The sequence below is a fragment of the Amblyomma americanum genome, chromosome 11, assembly GCF_052857255.1.
Source record: "Amblyomma americanum isolate KBUSLIRL-KWMA chromosome 11, ASM5285725v1, whole genome shotgun sequence".
Classification (NCBI taxonomy): domain Eukaryota; kingdom Metazoa; phylum Arthropoda; class Arachnida; order Ixodida; family Ixodidae; genus Amblyomma; species Amblyomma americanum.
This window is the reverse complement of record NC_135507.1, coordinates 44,010,320-44,029,801: the sequence shown is the minus strand read 5'-3', so window position 1 is coordinate 44,029,801 and position 19,482 is coordinate 44,010,320. Positions and strand designations below refer to the sequence as shown.

The following is a 19,482-nucleotide window of genomic DNA, read 5'->3' as shown; positions in this document are numbered from 1 at the left end:
CTCCATGTCATAACCGCAGTTTTGAAGACTATTTTAACTAGACACTGGTCCATTTTACAACTGCCACCGGAATGAAACAAATCTATGCAATAAATCTAAACCTGGTAGATACTCATTCTTCAGTTCTTTGTACTTCCTCACCCGATTCCAAAAATTGCTGCCCTGAAAGCTCCCGAAGTGCCGCCCAGAGCGATGTGTCAAGAAAATAGCTCCTGATGACGTCACTTCACGACTGTGTTTCGGCAGTGTGCGAAGTCTACCAATGAAATTGGCAGCCGCCTTACCGAAACATTCTATATCAGTCGCTCGTATGGAATTACTGAAATATGGAGTCCATATCAAATGGAAAAATATTTTCACCTCTCTAAGTCGTTTGTATGGAGTCCATGAATATTCAATTTTTTTCCTTGCATATTCTGTATAATGTGCATGATGTCACATGGAGTCCGCAAGCTTCCTTACTCGATTTCTATAACGTCTAACCGACGCCATGTACGCTATACTGACTCCATAAAATTCATATGAAGACATGAAATTATGGGACACGAATTATGGAAACTTTCATTAGGGCAGACGTTCTAATTGCACTATCGCTGTTACCATGGGCGCGACCGGCTACTAACAGGCGCCAACCACAACTCCTGAAGGAAGAAATGTGACAGCATAATTTTGACCATCGCCTTCCTTTTATATAGTAAGCCTTTACATATCAAACAAAAAAATCTCACCCTTTAAGTCGCTCACTTGAGCATCAGTTTCGGGCGTGTTATGCCGGCATAGCAAGATGTGCCAGCATTTGGCGCAAAAACCTAGAACGCCCGCACAGAGCCCCGGCACAGCTGCGTCCTGCACCATGCGTGTATAGGTATATGTACTCGCCGATAATATACAAAATTCCAGCGATCGCAAATGATTTATCAAGGGACCGTATGGCGCACACTGCAAGCCGAGCACCTTCACATCAGAAAATCATTTGTATTGACCTTCGTCTATATATACCCTCAACCGCCCACGACAATGTTTCGCCAGTTTTTCCGACAACATTCGTACCAAAACTGAAACGGGCACGTTTGTCCTACATCGTTCCTGGTGGTGTTATGACGATTCTCGTTATATATAGCTCACATGTACTAGTCAAGTTGGGGGCTAGCTTGCAACAGAGATCTGAATCGACCACATATGCACCTTAAATTGGTTGGTTCGTTTTTGGGAAAGAAAATGGCGCAGCATCTGGCTCATAAATCGTTGGACACCCAAATCGCGCCGTAAGGGAAGGATAAAGGAGGGAGTGAAAGAAGAAAGGAAGAAAGAGGTGCCCTTGTGGAGGCCTCCGGAATAATTTCGACCACCTGGGGACATTTAACGTCCACTGACATCGCACAGCACACGGGCGCCTTAGCGTTTTGCCTCCATCGAAATGCAGCCGCCGCGGTCGTGTTCGAACCCGGGAACTCCGGATCTTGCACCTTCAATGGTGTGCCTTCCCAGACCCTTTACCTCTTCCCCTATGGCTTGCTTGTGGCATCCACTGAGATGTGAGATAGTTAATACGCCACTTCCTTCCCTCAAAAGCAAATGTCCGTGCTGCGCTTTTATGGAGGAAAAACGCTAAGGCGCCCGTGTGCTGTGCGATGTCAGTGCACGTTAAAGATCCCCAGGTGGTCGAAATTATGCCGGAGCCCTCCACTACGGCACCTCTTTCTTCCTTTCTTCTTTCACTCCCTCCTTCATCCCTTCCCTTACGGCGCGGTTCAGGTGTCCAACGATATATGAGACAGATACAGCGCCATTTCCTTTCCCCCCCCCCCAAAAGAAACCAATTATAAACCAATGTACCAAAACTGCGATGTTAGCCGCCGCGGTGGCTCAGTGGTTAGCGCGCTTGGCTACTGATCCGGAGTTCCCGGGTTCGAACCCGACCGCGGCGGCTGCGTTTCTATGGAGGAAAAACGCTAAGGCGCCCGTGTGCTGTGCGATGTCAGTGCACGTTAAAGATCCCCAGGTGGTCGAAATTATTCCGGAGCCCTCCACTACGGCACCTATTTCTTCCTTTCTTCTTTCATTCCCTCCTTTATTCCTTCCCTTACGGCGCGGTTCGGGTGTCCAACGATATATGAGACACATACTGCGCCATTTCCTTTCCCCAAATACCAATTATTATTATTATTAACGTGTGATGCAACCGTCCATCCTAAAGCGTTCCGGGTGATGTCATACGCAGGCATTTGTGTGTGGGTAGTATTTTTGTGGGTGGGTGTCACTGCACCAAAAAGCCAGGGATAAATTTTTTAAATTGGTTTTTTTGGGGGGAAAGGAAATGGCGCAGTATCTGTCTCATATATCGTTGGACACCTGAACCGCGCCGCAAGGGAAGGGATAAAGGAGGGAGTGAAAGAAGAAAGAGGGAGGTGCCGTAGTGGATGGCTCCGGAATAATTTCGACCACCTGGGGATCTTTAGCGTGCACTGACATCGACAGCACACGGGCGCCTTAGCGTTTTTCCTCCATAAAAACGCAGCCGCCGCGGTCGGGTTCGAACCCGGGAACTCCAGGGATAGCAATGATTTCGCATTCCCACCTGTGAGAAATGACTTCTGCGAAATTGTTCCTTTTAACCTGAACCCTGTAGGCTTTTCTCCTATGCATGTCCAGCAATTTCGAACAAAAAGTTTCAAAGTTGGAAAATTGTAAGATACTTTTACGGCCATAATGAAGGTAATGGTCCAATCTTCTGCTGTGTCGAAAAACCGTTCTTTAAAGTGTTTCCATCGGTCGCATCGAACAGTTAAGTCTGCCACAAGAAATTAATGAGGAACGTTTTTGATGATAGCGAAAACGTTAATAAAAAAAATTCAAGACGTCCGTCGAGTGATCTGCTGATACGTTGATTGTTATAGCGAAATCTGACATTGAATGGAAAAGTGGCGTTCGTAAATGGTTTCCCGCTCAATACATGCTTGTGCCCAGAATAGCTGGGTATGTGTGAGCAAAACTTTTACGTATGATAACACGTTGTTTGGAGCCAATACATAGCAGTTCTGTTAAACTTTATCACGGGTACTGTGGTAAACATTTCATGAACAAAAGAATAGGAATTCAGTGATGTCAAATTACGAACACCATAAGGATAGACGTCATGAAGCTCTTCCATGTAGCAGCAGCGCAAAGAATCGAATTAGCAAGCTCAATTTAAAATTACACATTTTTCTAGACATCCGAGGCACACAGAAGAAAGAGCTCAATGAAAACTGGTTTAACTCTGCAGACTGCATATTTCGCAGTATTCTTGTAGACTCCGAAATGCAGCTTAAAAATGTTTTTAGCAGTAGCAACGTCAGTAATAATTATCAGATGAAAGATGCTCCATGCATTCGGACACTGCACCACTGTAACAATTACAAATATGAATAATTATTAACAACGCCAGTGTAAATATTGTTTCTTTTATTTATGGACTGAATGTATCGAGTAGTGCAGTTAATTCGCGAGATTTGATTTTAATTTCATATTACGAAGTTATCCGAAAATCACACTAAGAAATTTCAGCGCTTCTGGCATATCTTTTTTTTTAATTAAATACTCAAGCCCCGATTGCTCTCTGGCAGTAGAAATTCCACCGTTTTCCCCACAACGCCATTAAGTTAGTCTAACTCGGTACTACGGTTTCTTGCCGGCGCGTCCGGCGTACTTAAAGAAAGGGGGCGGGGAATTTCGGCGTAAAAATTGATTTGGTGCGCTCTGTTGAGCGTTAAAAGGCCTAATTTGCGCGTTGCCTCATTTTTCGCAACGGTTCTCGCTGCCATCTCCTGTTTATAGCGTGTTTTTGAGCTTTTAATTCGCAACACGGGTCTTTGTGAATGCAGCTTTTGTGGGTATGCGTGTAAACGATCCGCTCCCGCTCTTGTTTCCAGAATTGGAGTTATGGTGAAAAACTCACAGAGCGACAAACAAGGATGGGCTTGGCTTAGTGGCCACAACGACCCGAACAGGTTGTACGTGATTATCATCACCATCACTGAATTGGGTGCCTACGTCCAGACGTACAACGGGCTTGCGCACGTCTACAGTCAGAACGTGCACAGCAACTCAAAGTCGATAGCTCAGTGCGAATTGTACAACCTGCAGCCAGAGAAGATTTACGTGGTGAGCGACTCTTGGCGCCTTGACGAATTGCCTGTAGTATTTATATTTTCGCTCCTATTTATGAGCATGTGCGTGTGTGCCTATATGTTGGTTGTCAACATTTTACACGCCGAAATCGCAAAATCAGTTCCATCGCAACTTGGGCTTTTTCGACAACCGCACTCCATAAGCTGTTCCGCGCGTGTACCCCTCGAAAACGTCAAGCGATAGCAGACACCTTTAGCACACCTTGTAACTTGTTATCGTGACAGGTTCCGGAGTACCGGGATCCCGCGCGCAGCCAGTACGCATGCGTAAATAGCCTTGATGACGCCATATGGCGCTAGGTAACCGGCAGCTGAGCGCGCCTGTGGCATCGCGACCAATCAGCACGCGCTCACCGGTAGTGGGCGGTCTCCCGGCACACTGATCACGGTAATACAGTGTTGTTGTTGCTGTTGTTGCGACTGCAGGAAGAATGAAATGGAAAGTGCACGGGGTCTGCCCACAGGCTCAAGCTGAGAGAATCGCTGCCGCGTACGCAAACTAGGGAATCAAAGGAGATTGAGAGGAAAGAGTGACAGTAAGGACGCGCGTCGCAACAACCGCCAAGAGCGCTGGTGAGCTTCTGGCTTTGCGTAAGGCTCGTCCCTACTTATCAGACACATTTAGCACACTTGTGCACTGTATGCTACTAACAAGAAGGGATGAGTGCTACCCAAAGCTCACCAGCGCCCTCGGCACATAGGCGGGGAGAAAAAAAAAAACCTGGAGCCTAATCAGAAGCCGAGACTGTCGCACTAAGCTTAATCGCGAAATCCTTACATCGCAAATTGTGTCAATGGCTGCACTCGGCAACAAAGAGCTCTGTGTCTAGTTGTGTGCAATCGAAAAGCGAAAACGACGCGTTTTGAATGCGACGACGGCCCATTATTGAAGGCAGAGCGTTGTAACCAAAAGTTTTCATGCAAGAGGTGTTCCCACATCTTCCCATAGCACGTACACAAATACGTCGAATCTGGGCAATGGTATAAACACAGAATATAAGCTGACCCTATATATAAAGGTTTTATTTGTCGTCCTTACGTAAGTTGGAGTCCGATTCTTGAATCTATTTTGCGCGTTGGAAGTATCTGAGCTTACTTAGATTGCCCCATAGTTTCGAAACTATACTCCGATCGTGTCATACGGTGCTATTAACGATTAGCAGCCTTGAAACGTGGCCTCAAATAGCCAAGGAGTTGAACGAGAAGGCTTGGAAAAAGTTACCCCATTAATGCTGCTTAAAAATAACCTTTGTTTCTCAAAACTCACTCAAAAATGCTTTGACATGCCCTGATAAATACGTCGCTCCTTCTATTCCTAAAGCATTCAGTATTTATATTCCGAAATGAAGCCAGCCTAGAAGTAAAAATGAGCATACATTTTCAGGCATAACTTCCGGCGAAAGCTTGCATTCCTTCCGCGCATAATCCACCTGAAGAAGAAAGCGTCTCTATACTTAAATGGCCGAACGGTGCTTTCATAAAAATGGTGCAGGTATGATAGGACGTGCCTTTTGAACAATTATCGCGCTCTAGAACGCTCTTGTCGAGATTGCGGGTGCATATTGTATGGTTCTTCTAGGCCGTCCTACCTAAGGACATAAGACCCTGTACATAACTCAGGTCCGCTCCTTTCAAGCGGGGCATATTGGGCACCGCCCATTAGCAGCCTTAATGTATGCAACGAACCACCCGTTGGCGATAGAAGAACAATCCTGACAAGCACATAAGTCTTAAAAATCCGCTCACTACCAAAGACGTATGTACTAAACTATTTTTACAAAAAGGCTATCGAAACAACTCTTCAACAACAAACATGTAAACAGACCGCTCCTCCTTCGCTTTCAAGACAAATGCCAAGAATTAGGAGTCCCGAACGCAATGTCCGATATTTCACAGAAACCCAACCCACTGCCATGTTGCTACACATTCGCTTCTGTATGCGACTCTATGTTGGCACACATTCACAAAAAGTAAACCCCACAAGAGTATATACTGCACGAGGTTTTCGCAGAAAATGAAAAAAATTTAAAATTGCAGATATTTTCACACGATGGTTCTAACACGGTACTATAGGTTGAGAGCACGGTAATACAAAAGAAATGTGGAAAAAGCAGTCGGGCTACCTCAGTTGGCACCTGTTTTTACAGAAGCATGTCGCGCCTTGCTGTAGCTGAACAAAAATAATGAATGAAACCATTAAAAACAGCATTTTCTACACTGACTCTATGGGCGCAATCGCAACATTGCGCACCAGAAATTAAAAACACTTTATAGGAATCATGATACATAATATATTAAAAGCTGAAACACAAGGACAAAAAATTAAGCTGTGTTAGGATCCTAGTCAAGTGGCAATCGGCGGTGGAGCTGATGCCTGTGGCATGCATGTAAAGCCACCACGGCAACCTTCCAGAGTGCAACTATCCTAGAAGGAGGAAGGAATGTCAAGGTCGCAGTACTGCTTAACCGGAGGCCGGTTACAACATGAAAGATGCTGGGGGGGGGGGGGGGGGGGGTATTTTGGAAGGAAGAGGAAAAGTAAGGGGAGAGCTGAAGAATGAACAACGGTCCCAGGTAGAGAAGCCAGCAGAACAGGACGCGCGCACAAGAAAAGAAATTCACAGCGTCGTCCATGTGACGTCAATCTCTTGCGTACGCGTCCTTTTCTGCTGTTTCTCTACCTGGTACCATGCACCAACTGACCCAACAAGCTACGAACCGCGGTCCACCTGCGGTGCCTGTTACGGCACACGCTGTTGGAGGAGAGGGGGTCACCGTGGGCAGCACGGCGAAACAGCGCTGACGGACGGGACGGAAGAGGAGACAGACATATGCGCTAGAGTAACAACCAAATGGTTTGTTTTGACGCGCAGGTTACTAAGCTTACCTCTGCAGACTACCCGACGAAGATCTTATCAGGCGTAGCAGAGGCGATACTACTACTACTACTAATAATAATAATAATAATAATAATAATTGGTTTTTGGGTAAAGGAAATGGCGCAGTATCTGTCTCATATATCGTTGGACACCTGAACCGCGCCGTATTGGAAGGGATAAGGGAGGGAGTGAAAGAAGAAAGGAAGAAATAGGTGCCGTAGTGGAGGGCTCCGGAATAATTTCGACCACCTGAGGATCTTTACGTGCACTGACATCGCACCGCACACGGGCGCCTTAGCGCTTTTCCTCCAGGCGCCCGTGTGCTGTGCGATGTCAGTGCACGTTAAAGATCCCCAGGTGGTCGAAATTGTTCTGGAGCCCTCCACTACGGCACCTATTTCTTCCTTTCTTCTTTCACTCCCTCCCTTATCCCTGCCCACTATACTAGCCGAATGCAGAATTAAGGAGGTCACGCGCAAACTAGACAATAAGCACATCACGTGTACTCCGTATGTTTACCAAGTATCGCACAATGAGAAAATATTCGGCCGACTGCCCTCATTTCAAATTTGGTTAAGCTTGTAGAATGGGTAGTCTTCAGCCTCCTCACGAAACATGTTCGGAGTGTTCAAGGCTTTAGCGAGACTCAGATTGGTTTCCGTCGTCAAAGCCGGCGTCAAGCTCCTTTTCTCGCCAGGAACAATTTGGGAGGCCTGTGCAAGAGAGTGAACCAAGAAAGTGTAAAGAAAGCGTGTCAGAAGAAAAACAGAAATGAATTTGTCAACTGTTGCTGGGGAAGTTGTCTACAAGATCCCACTGTAATAATAATAAAAATAATAGTTTATTTCCATCACCATGCAGTGTTGGAGGGGGGAAGCTGGGGCGAAATCATGAGAGACGGTAAGGTGAAATAAAGCAGCCCGTCTGTAATTGTCGCCGTGTGGCGCTGGATAAGGGCGACAAGGTACTGTGGGGGTGGTGGCAATGTCATGCGGCTGAGTTTATAGAATGGGGTGATTTGAAGGCATGTATAAAGGACCGATGTGGCCTCTTGAGTGAGGCTGTGTGCCTGACCATCCGGGGTCCAGGAGGAGAGTTCTCCGGCCAGCGCATGAACACGCTCATTACCGGAAATCGAGGCATGCCCATGGATCCACGGCCGGGGAGCCATTGGTATTTGTATCCGAATTTGTCGAATGCATAGCTGAACTTCATTTGATTTCGCGTTCGCCAATCATTCGATTTTTTTTCTTGCAAAATGTGGCGTTACTATCACATACGGAGTCTAGCAGCATCATGCCGACACCCCGTCTCCAAGCTTCTTCGTTCCATGCACCCTGACAGCTACTACTTGTGGTGATTCTAGAATGAATAGCGTCTTAATTCCAGTAAATGTGAATCGCGCCTCCCATTCTGACGGTGCTCGAGTGCGTCACTGTCCTCTGTCGAACAAATGCTTTTGCAGGAGACCATGGGCCAAGAGTTGCCTTAGACGGTCCACTAGGAGGTCCAGCGGCTTGCAGAGCTACTCACCTGCAAATAAACGGGTACTTCATCGCCCAGAGCAAGAAGAAAATCGATTACTCTATTACCATAATAAACGCCATATTCAAGAACGATGTCTGTCTCTTGTGTGCAACGTCGTTCTCCCTCTCGAAATTCCCCGCACTGCATTAAAAATGCCAGATAAGAATACACGGAGCGCACATGCAGCAGTTAGGTGGCATAGACATAACAGGCTGACGGATAAATTAAACGGTAAATGAACGAAAAAATAAACCCTTTTGAGGAGACTTTTGAGATATGCAGCGACAGCTTTTATTTGCCACATGCAGATGACGTTGCAGTTGGTAAGTACGCGAAAAGTGGCCACTGGCACTAGTCTCTTTTTGAAGAAGTTTCCACCCCACATAAGGATCTAAGCAGAAAGGATACTGTTGCATGGCGACAGCTGCAAACGGGTAGTTTCCCGAATCTAAACCTTCTTAATAAAATGTTCCCTACGTGGTGTGAGGCTAGGTGCCCATGGTGCGGAGAGAAACCAGATTTATACCATATATCATGGGCCTGTCAAAAGATTGATCCTCCAAATACCCATAGAATGAGAAACCCGAGCGCGGAGCATAGGGAGAGTATGAATAATAATAATAATTGGTTATGGGGGAAAGGAAATGGCGCAGTATCTGTCTCATATATCTTTGGACACCTGAACCGTGCCGTAAGGGAAGGGATAAGGGAGGGAGTGAAAGACGAAAAGAAAAATAGGTGCCGTAGTGGAGGGTTCCGGAATAATGTCGACCACCTGGGGATCTTTAACGTGCACTGACATCGCACAGCACACGGGCGCCTTAGCGTTTTTCCTCCATAAAAACGCAGCCGCCGCGGTCGGGTTCGAACCCGGGAACTCCGGATCAGTAGTCGAGCGCCCTAACCACTGAGCCGCCGCGGCGGGGCAGGGAGAGTATGCTTTCCAGCGTAAGCTTGAAAGGCCAAAAGTGCCTATTAGAGCGAGCTCGCGAGATGGCCATACTCAGTGGAGCCTTACACTAGGGCACCAACCCTGTGAATGAAGACGAAAGACGCCATCGGAAGATGGAAGACATCGTCTGAAGCCACGAAGTTCTCTTTTCTAGAGCTCAATAAATGTTTTTTTTCGATTCGATCCGATCCACGTTGCTTCCCTCTGTGGTGGCTGAGTGGTTAGGGCGCACGGCTGCTGATCCACAGTGCCCAGGGTGGAACCCGACCGAGGCTCCAGCGTTTGATGAAGGCGAAACGCAAAGGCGCCCTTGTGCTGTGCGATGTCATGGAACGGTAACGATCCCCAGGTGGTCGAAATTATTCCGGGGCCCTCCACTACGGCACCTCTCCTTTCTTCTTGCAGTCTCTCCTTTCTCCCTTCCCTTACGGCGCGGTTCAGGTGTCAGCAGAGATGAAAGACAGATACGACAGCAGTTTGGGGGCGGAAAGGTCGTCGTTGCGAGTCCCACGCATATTTCGAGCTTCATCTCAATTGATAATTTTATCCTCAGGAACACGTCAAGTCAGTCGACACCACTTCGACCTTTCTGCGTCGAAGGGCTGGCCATCAAATTTTATGCGCATGGGGGTCCCTGGGCCGCCCCGCTTCGATGGCTGCTATACTAGCACATAAATAACGGATCGGAAAGGATTGGTAACAACTGAGTCGCTGCACGCCCACTGTTGTTTTGAGGTGTAGTGTGGTCACGTGGTTACTGCTTTGTTCAATTGGACGTTTATTGCAGCTCGCGGTCTTAAAAGTCCCAGGTGGTCGAAATTATATCGAAGCCCTTCACTTCGGCGCCCCTTTCGCTGTTTCTTCTTTCACTCCCTCCTTGATTCCTTCTCTCTATAACGATTTCTGATAATGATAAATTGTTTTTTGAAGGGAAGAAAGCACGGAGTAACTGTCTCACTTCTTCGCGAGAGAGAGAAAGAGGTGTCGTAGTGGAAGGCTCCACAATAATTCGGAACACCTGATGATCTTTAACGTGCGCTGACATCGCACAGCACACAGGAGCCTTTTGCGTTTCACCACCATCGAAACGCGAAACGCGGCCGCTACGACTAGTTGGAATGCATGCACGGGGGTCAACACGGTGCTCGGTCCTCGCCATAGATGGGTGTCCTGTTTCGCGCTACATTCACCTACCTGATGGCAACCCTAATGCGGCTCTCCAAGTGTATATGATCGGTCCAAATCGGACACCCACGACGGAAACCAATCTGAGCCTCGCTAAAGCCTTGAACAGTCCGAACATGTTTCGTGAGGCGGCTGAAGACTACCCATTCTACAAGCTTAACCAAATTTGAAATGAGGGCAATCGGCCGAATATTGTCGAGATGAAAACCCTTCCCCTGGTCTTGTAGCCATAAAATAATTTTCGCTGTTTTCCGATTTTGTAGAATCCAGCATTTTCCAAAGACCAATTGGTAATCTGCAAGAGTTCCGGGGCAAATTCTTCCATTAGTATTTTCAGCATGCCAAATATTACTCCCTCAACCACAGGGGCCACAGACTGCAGGCAAGTAATTACAGACGCTAAATCTGATATAGAGACCTCAATGAACTCTGCACCCAAATGACATGGGTTTGAAAGAAAGGTAGTACGAGCATGGGAACGCGCCGCAGGGCCTTGAGCTATGAAATCCAGTACATCTTTTTCTTCCCGAGGGGGCAAAATTGTGGTCTGAGCGATGTGGGAGGAAGGCAGCACGTTAGCACGTAACGTCTATCTACAGAGAGACTGTGGGTGTATCTGTAGGAAAACAAAGCTTACTACCCCTACTACTACCCTCTCGTGGAGTGTAGAAGTAGTACTAGTAGTAATTGTAGCAGTACGAATTAACTGCTACACTGAGACCGACGACGAAAAGAATGCGTAAAAAAGAAGTGGAGTGCGCAGCTCGCGCGCCCTTCCGAACGCGCTGTCACGAGATACGCGACCCGTGCCGCGCCAGCAGCACGCAGATCTTCCAAGCTGGGCCGCTGTGGGCACGGACTCTTACGCTCATGAGCTCTTCCCCTGACCCGTTTGCTGGCTTCCGTGGAGGTCCTCCAGTTCCCGCTGGTGGCCTGCGCCTGTCCTGGATCGGTTGGCGTCGCTACCGCAGACGGCGACGCGCCAACGGTGAGTCCTTTCTGTCCTTCTCGCCGGCGACAGCTGTGCAGAGGCGATGTGAGGACTCGGCGACCGTTGTAGGATCTTTCTAGTCTCGTCTGCGCCCGAAGCCTTTGTGCGCTCTAGCAGCGCTTGGCTGCCTTGGTGGAAGCGCAAGGCTAGGCAGTTCACCAGAATCAGAGAAACCTTGAATAAATCGAGGCTTTTCTTGACTAAGCCTCGTTAGGTAATAGGCCTTGCTAGGCTTCAGTGGCTGCTAACCCTACCAGCCTAAATTTACTTTCGCTAGCACCGGTCCTGCTTTCGTTGCTGTTGTTTTATTAAGGTGGTTGAGTTACACTGAAACACTCTTACTGAGACAGTTTATTGAGAGTGATAATTTGTTGCTTGTTTTTACGCATGCGTGCCATTATAGTTGAGTCGTAGTACGCCTCGCTAAGCCTTAACGGGTCCCTGCCCTTCCAGGAAGCTCTCTTTGTTTTCGTTAGTCCAGCATCTGCCGTAATTGCTCCCGTTTTCTTGCGCAGTATGTGTTGCATCAAAACTTTTTAACAGGTGTATTTTTTCGTACGAGATGCTACCGCGTTTAGCCGAACATCTTCGGGTCGCATCGAATGAGTCATAGGCCTTATTACGCTTAAAAGGGCCGTTCATCCTGCCGACAAGTCCTTTTGTTTTCACCAGACCAGTGCATGTACCCTCGCTGGTCTTAATTTATTACAAATGTTGCGGCATTTCATCTTTTCACGGTTAGAGACTAATTCTTCTTCTTGCTTCTTGTTTTTGCATACCGTTTGAGAGAAGCGTCGCGAGGCCTAGGGCTAGTTGTACCAGCCAGATTTGTTCCGTTTCCAGCTTGCCTTCGTTGCTCATGTTTTCTCAGCGGTGTTGTGGTGCATTAGTTCCGAAAATTGTCTTTTGTTGCTTTACTTTACTAGCTCACCCATGCCTCTTAGTCACCATATCTGTTTAGCGTTAAGCCTAGCCTTACTTAGGGCAACCAGCCATTTCGGTTTAATCACGCAGCCCATCACCTTCTTTCGTTCTTGCTTTTGTGAATTTTTCGTACCCGGATTACAAGATACTGCGCTCATCCGCTCAGATTTTTGACATATAGGTTGAGCGGTAAAGTTTGCTGTCCATAAGCACCTCTTTGTTTTAGTTTCTCCTATTTTCTGGATCCGCCGCGATAGCTCAGTGCTTAAGGCGCTCGTCTACTGAGCCGGAGTAACCAGATTTGAGCCTGACCACGGCGGCCGGGTTTAGATGGAGGTTCAACGCTAAAGCGCCTATGTTGCGTGATATCAACCTGCCGCGGTGGCTCAGTGGTTAGGGCGCTCGGCTACTGATCCGGAGTTCCCGGGTTCGAACCCCACCGTGGCTGCTGCGTATTTATGGAGGTAAAACGCTAAGACCCCCGTGTTTTGTGCGATGTCAGTGCATGTTAAAGATCCCCAGGTGGTAGAAATTATTCCGGAGCCCTCCACTACGGTACCTCTCTCTTCCTTTCTTCTTTCACTCCCTCATTTATCCTTCCCTTACGGCGCGGTTCAGGTGTCCAAAGATATGTGAGGCAGATACTGCGCCATTTCCTTTCCGCAAAAAAAAAACAATTTTTATTACTTGTGTGATATCAGTGCACGTTAAGATCGCCAGGTGGTCTAAATTATTTCAGGGCCCTCCGCTACGGCAACTCCTTATCTCTTTCTTATCGCAAAAGGAAGAAACGCCCTTCCTAACGGCGCAGTTCGGATGTCTAAAGACCTATGTGAGGCAGTTACTGCGTCATTTCCTTTCCTCAAAAAGCAATTTTCGAATTTTTTTCTTATCTTCTTGTGCGTTTAGTGCTCTCGTTAAAAATTAATAAAATCGAAAATTGGTTGTTGGGGAAATGAAATGGCGCAGTATCTATCTCGCATCTCGGCAGACACCTGAACCGCGCCGCAAGAGAAGGAATAAAGAAGGGGCTGCGAGAAGAAAGGAAGGAATAGGTGCCGTACTGGCGGGCTCTGGAATAACTTCAACCACTTGGGGTTCTTTAACGTGAACTGGCATCGCACAGCACACGGGTGTCTTTGCGTTTTGCCTCCATCGACACGCGGCTGTCGCGATCTGGTTCGAACCCGGGTACACTGAATCGTGGATAATTCCCATAAATGGTAATCACTGTGTTGGAACTTATGTCTGCGGGCGACAAATAGCGTCAAAGGAGGCTTTCCAACCAGTGGCGTCGGACTATCATCATGACGCCGCAGTCGATGCACCTGTCATACGTGCCTTTAGATGCAAGCAGGTGCAATCTACTCGAACGCAACGTCGTGACCGCAGGTCGACGTTGCTGGCTGAAGGGCCTCGTTCAAGAGGTACTGGACCAGAGATCACATCCTTTCCTCAACATTCATTTCCCACGCGCTGAGTGGAAGGTAATGAAGCGAAAATTGGGCTAGCTGCGGCGGGTGTCGTTTAATAATAATAATAATAGTTGGTTTTTTTTTGGTGGAAAGGAAATGGCGCAGTATCTGTCTCATATATCGTTGGACACCTGAACCGCGCCGTAAGGGAAGAGATAAAGGAGGGAGTGAAAGAAGAGAGGAACAAATAGGTCCGTAGTGGAGGGCTCCGGAATAATTTCGACCACCTGGGGATCATTAACGTGCACTGACATCGCACAGCACACGGGCGCCTTAGCGTTTTTATGGAGGAAAAACGCTAAGGCGCCCGTGTGCTGTGCGATGTCAGTGCACGTTAATGATCCCCAGGTGGTCGAAATTATTCCGGAGCCCTCCACTACGGACCTATTTGTTCCTCTCTTCTTTCACTCCCTCCTTTATCTCTTCCCTTACGGCGCGGTTCAGGTGTCCAACGATATATGAGACAGATACTGCGCCATTTCCTTTCCACCAAAAAAAAACCAATTATTATTATTATTATTAAACGACACCAGAGTTGGACCTTAGACTATCTTCAGGCCAGCCACGCTTATCCCTTCCTTACGACGCGGCTCGGGTGTCCGCCGATATGTGAGACAGTTAATGCGCTATTTCCTTTCCTCAAAACCGGTCCGGGTGTCCATCGACATGCGAGACAGTTAATGCGCCTTTTCCTTTTCTAAAAACCAATTTTAATAACAATCTTCACCCACCGAGGCGGCTCGGTGGTTAGCGCGTGGCTATATACTGATCCGGAGTACCCGAGATCGAACCCGACAATGACGGCCGCGATTGGATGGAGTTGAAACGCAAAGGCGCCGTTGTGCTGTGCGATGTCAGTGCACGTTAAACGTCCCCAGGTGGTGGAAATTATTCCGGAGACCTCCACTACGGCATTTCCTTTTTTTGTTGCGAAAGCAACACTATGCCAGCCAGCGAGCCATTTCGGCTCATCGCGAGGTCGCATTTCAGCCGTATGCCGTGGCGCTGCCTAGCAACGCAGCAGCCAAGGGACGGCTGCCGAATTCAATCTGTTTATCGTTCGCCCCTTTAGAGGGCGGTTTTTGAAAAGCTTACCGACAGGGAGGGTTAATGCGTTGTACAAATTTTCCAGGACCAAGATGGAATACGTTTCAGTGTTCACTGGCAACCAGCACCATTGATGCAGCCTGGTGAGTATTCCAATGGCTGTCAACATAAATATGTGATAATAGTGTACGCGTCTGAAGAATGCGGTTTTTCAGGTGGTTGAAATTATTCCGGTTCCACCTATTAAAGTGTTCCTCATAGCCCCTATGTTTATATGAGATGTTAGACCCAACCGTACTGTACTGTGCGTGTCATACTACAGTATACCCAACTTAAATCATCCCACAAAGCGAAATGAATATTGCCGCGGCGGGCGCATTTATACGGAGGCGAAATGCAAAACGTATCGGTGGTACGCCAGTCTGTATATGTTAAAAATCAAACCGGAGCCCTACGTCTCTCACGTACATTCCCGTACGTATTCTTCTGCAGCTTTCGGAGTCGTTATTTGAAAGAAGTTTGAAATCGGCTGCGCTGTTCTATTTCAGAAGAGTCTCGAGTTCGACAATTCAACTTCAAGAAACCTGCACCTTTGCCACAGCTGCTGATGGTATTCTGTCATTCGCAGCGGAATAGTCATATAGCCGCACTAACCGCACTAGGCGCCGCAGCAATAACTTTTTTTAGTGCTGAAAATTACACCAAGATGCAAGGCTTACAACGTGTTATTAAATCGTCTTTTTTTACATATAGTGCTATATAACGTAAAATTCAACTGTGCTTACTACAGTACATGCACTGCACTTTTACAGCTGTGTGGGCAGCAACTCGTCTCATCAGTCCACGGCCAGGATGAGCTACCCGGGTTACAGCATGCCCAAGTTACGTCATAATTTTATGCCACCTCTATATCTCGCGACTGTAATGTTTGCGGAGGGTTTTTGACCTCCATCGTGACTACGTCAGTCTTTATCCCGACAGGCTCCGTAAGTATATGACCTGTAAACGAAAAGCACCCTCCGTGAAGCTGAGCGGAATGTACTAATGTGTTTCTCTCCTGCGGGGGCCCTGCATGCCTGCCGCAGCACGCCTCGACTCCGACCCGCTTTGCAACCGACAAAACATTAGCATCAGAGGGCGCTTGCTCTCAAATTAACTGTTCAGGTTTAACTCTCAAGGTTAAGTGAGAGCACAGCCCACCGAATCTCTTCTACTTAAACAGATACTAGGTGCGTTTTGACTCGCAAGAACTGATTTCAAGTTAATCTTTTTCTCTGACTCGAAATCTGCTTTTACTGAGTTAAGTACGAAAGGCAGAACAGTTTTAACTTGATAGAGGAGCCCACTGCTCCTCGTAGAGATAGAGATACGACAGTGCGTTGAGGTTTTAACTCGCAACAGCTGATCTCAAGTTATACTTATGGGCTCGAAATCTGCATTTACCGAGTTAAGAAGCAGGGGCAAAACAGTTTTAGATGTTAACTTGAGAGACGAGCCCACCGCACCTCTTCAAGTTAACAAGATACAACGGTGCGTTAAGCTTTAACCTCGCAAGAGATGATCTCAGGTAAGACATGTTCTGGCTCCAAATATGCTTTTACCGAGTTAAGTACAAGTATAAGAACCGTTTTAGATGTTAACTGGAGAGAGGAGCCCACCGCCCCTCTCCAAGTTAAACAAATAAGATGGTGCGTTAAGCTTTTAACTCGCAAGAGCTGATTTCAAGTTGGCTAGAAATCTGCTTCTATCGAGTTAAGTACCAGACGCAGAACAGTTTTAGATGTTAACTTGAGAGCGGAGCCCGCCGCCCCACTTCAAGTTAAACAGATAAGATGGTGCGTTAAGCTTTTAACTCGCAAGAGCTGATTTCAAGTTGGCTAGAAATCTGCTTTTATCGAGTTAAGTACCAGAGGCAGAGAAGATTTAGATGTTAACTTGAGAGAGGATCCCGCCGCCCCTCTTCAAGTTAAGCAGACATCACGGTGAGTTAACCTTTTACCTCGCAAGAGCTGATTTCATGTTGGCTGAAATCTGCTTTTATCGAGTTAAGTACCAAAGGCAGATAAGTTTTAGATGTTAACTTGAGAGAGGATCCCGCCGCCCCTCTTCAAGTTAAGCAGACATGACGGTGCGTTAAGCTTTTAACTCGCAAGGGCTGATTTCATGTTGGCTGAAATCTGCTTTTATCGAGTTAAGTACCAGAGGCAGATAAGTTTTAGATGTTAACTTGAGAGAGGATCCCGCCGCCCCTCTTCAAGTTAAGCAGATATGACGGTGCGTTAAGCTTTTAACTCGCAAGAGCTGATTTCATGTTCGCTGAAATCTGCTTTTATCGAGTTAAGTACCAGAGACAGATAAGTTTTGGATGTTAACTTGAGAGAGGATCCCGCCGCCCCTCTTCAAGTTAAGCAGACATGACGGTGCGTTAAGCTTTTAACTCGCAAGAGCTGATTTCATGTTGGCTGAAATCTGATTTTATCGAGTTAAGTACCAAAGGCAGATAAGTTTTAGATGTTAACTTGAGAGAGGATCCCGCCGCCCCTCTTCAAGTTAAGCAGACATGACGGTGCGTTAAGCTTTTAACTCGCAAGAGCTGATTTCATGTTGGCTGAAATCTGCTTTTATCGAGTTAAGTACCAGAGACAGATAAGTTTTAGATGTTAACTTGAGAGAGGATCCCGCCGCCTCTCTTCAAGTTAAGCAGACATGACGGTGCGTTAAGCTTTTAACTCGCAAGAGCTGATTTCATGTTGGCTGAAATCTGCTTTTATCGAGTTAAGTACCAGAGACAGAAAAGATTTAGATGTTAACTTGAGAGAGGATCCCGCCGCCCCTCTTCAAGTTAAGCAGACATGACGGTGCGTTAAGCTTTTAACTCGCAAGAGCTGATTTCATGTTGGCTGAAATCTGTTTTTATCGAGTTAAGTACCAGAGACAGAAAAGATTTAGATGCTAACTTGAGAGAGGATCCCGCCGCCCCTCTTCAAGTTAAGCAGACATGACGGTGCGTTAAGCTTTTAACTCGAAAGGGCTGATTTCATGTTTTCTAGAAATCTGCTTTTATCGAGTTAAGTACCAGAGGCAGATAAGTTTTAGACGTTAACTTGAGAGAGGATCCCGCCTCCCCTCTTCAAGTTAAGCAGACATGACGGTGCGTTAAGCTTTTAACTCGCAAGAGCTGATTTCATGTTGGCTGAAATCTGCTTTTATTGAGTTAAGTACCAGAGACAGAAAAGATTTAGATGTTAACTTCAGAGAGGATCCCGCCGCCCCTCTTCAAGTTAAGCAGACATCACGGTGCGTTAAGCTTTTAACTCGCAAGAGCTGATTTCATGTTGGCTGAAATCTGCTTTTATCGAGTTAAGTACCAGAGACAGAAAAGATTTAGATGTTAACTTGAGAGGATCCCGCCGCCCCTCTTCAAGTTAAGCAGACATGACGGTGCGTTAAGCTTTTAACTCGCAAGAGCTGATTTCATGTTGGCTGAAATCTGTTTTTATCGAGTTAAGTACCAGAGACAGAAAAGATTTAGATGCTAACTTGAGAGAGGATCCCGCCGCCCCTCTTCAAGTTAAGCAGACATGACGGTGCGTTAAGCTTTTAACTCGAAGGGCTGATTTCATGTTTTCTAGAAATCTGCTTTTATCGAGTTAAGTACCAGAGGCAGATAAGTTTTAGACGTTAACTTGAGAGAGGATCCCGCCTCCCCTCTTCAAGTTAAGCAGACATGACGGTGCGTTAAGCTTTTAACTCGCAAGAGCTGATTTCATGTTGGCTGAAATCTGCTTTTATTGAGTTAAGTACCAGAGACAGAAAAGATTTAGATGTTAACTTCAGAGAGGATCCCGCCGCCCCTCTTCAAGTTAAGCAGACATCACGGTGCGTTAAGCTTTTAACTCGCAAGAGCTGATTTCATGTTGGCTGAAATCTGCTTTTATTGAGTTAAGTACCAGAGACAGAAAAGATTTAGATGTTAACTTCAGAGAGGATCCCGCCGCCCCTCTTCAAGTTAAGCAGACATCACGGTGCGTTAAGCTTTTAACTCGCAAGAGCTGATTTCATGTTGGCTGAAATCTGCTTTTATCGAGTTAAGTACCAGAGACAGAAAAGATTTAGATGTTAACTTGAGAGGATCCCGCCGCCCCTCTTCAAGTTAAGCAGACATGACGGTGCGTTAAGCTTTTAACTCGCAAGAGCTGATTTCATGTTGGCTGAAATCTGTTTTTATCGAGTTAAGTACCAGAGACAGAAAAGATTTAGATGCTAACTTGAGAGAGGATCCCGCCGCCCCTCTTCAAGTTAAGCAGACATGACGGTGCGTTAAGCTTTTAAC

At 46.8% G+C, this 19,482-nt stretch overlaps 2 protein-coding genes across 2 annotated transcripts in view; both read left to right on the top strand.

Moving 5' to 3' along the window:
* Window positions 1–8,664, top strand: part of LOC144109462 (uncharacterized) — a 38,206-nt gene extending 29,542 nt beyond the window's left edge. The window contains exons 7-8 of the mRNA XM_077642272.1: window positions 3,912–4,143; window positions 8,514–8,664. Coding sequence (XP_077498398.1) covers window positions 3,912–4,143; window positions 8,514–8,540 — 259 coding nt within the window. The 3' untranslated portion in view covers window positions 8,541–8,664. The remainder of the gene's footprint in view (window positions 1–3,911; window positions 4,144–8,513) is intronic.
* Window positions 8,665–11,570: 2,906 nt separating this feature from the next.
* Window positions 11,571–19,482, top strand: part of LOC144109939 (carbonic anhydrase 5B, mitochondrial-like) — a 37,363-nt gene continuing 29,451 nt past the window's right edge. Inside the window, exons 1-3 of the mRNA XM_077642712.1 lie at window positions 11,571–11,700; window positions 15,235–15,292; window positions 15,962–16,135. The gene's annotated coding sequence lies outside the window, so the exon portion shown is untranslated. The remainder of the gene's footprint in view (window positions 11,701–15,234; window positions 15,293–15,961; window positions 16,136–19,482) is intronic.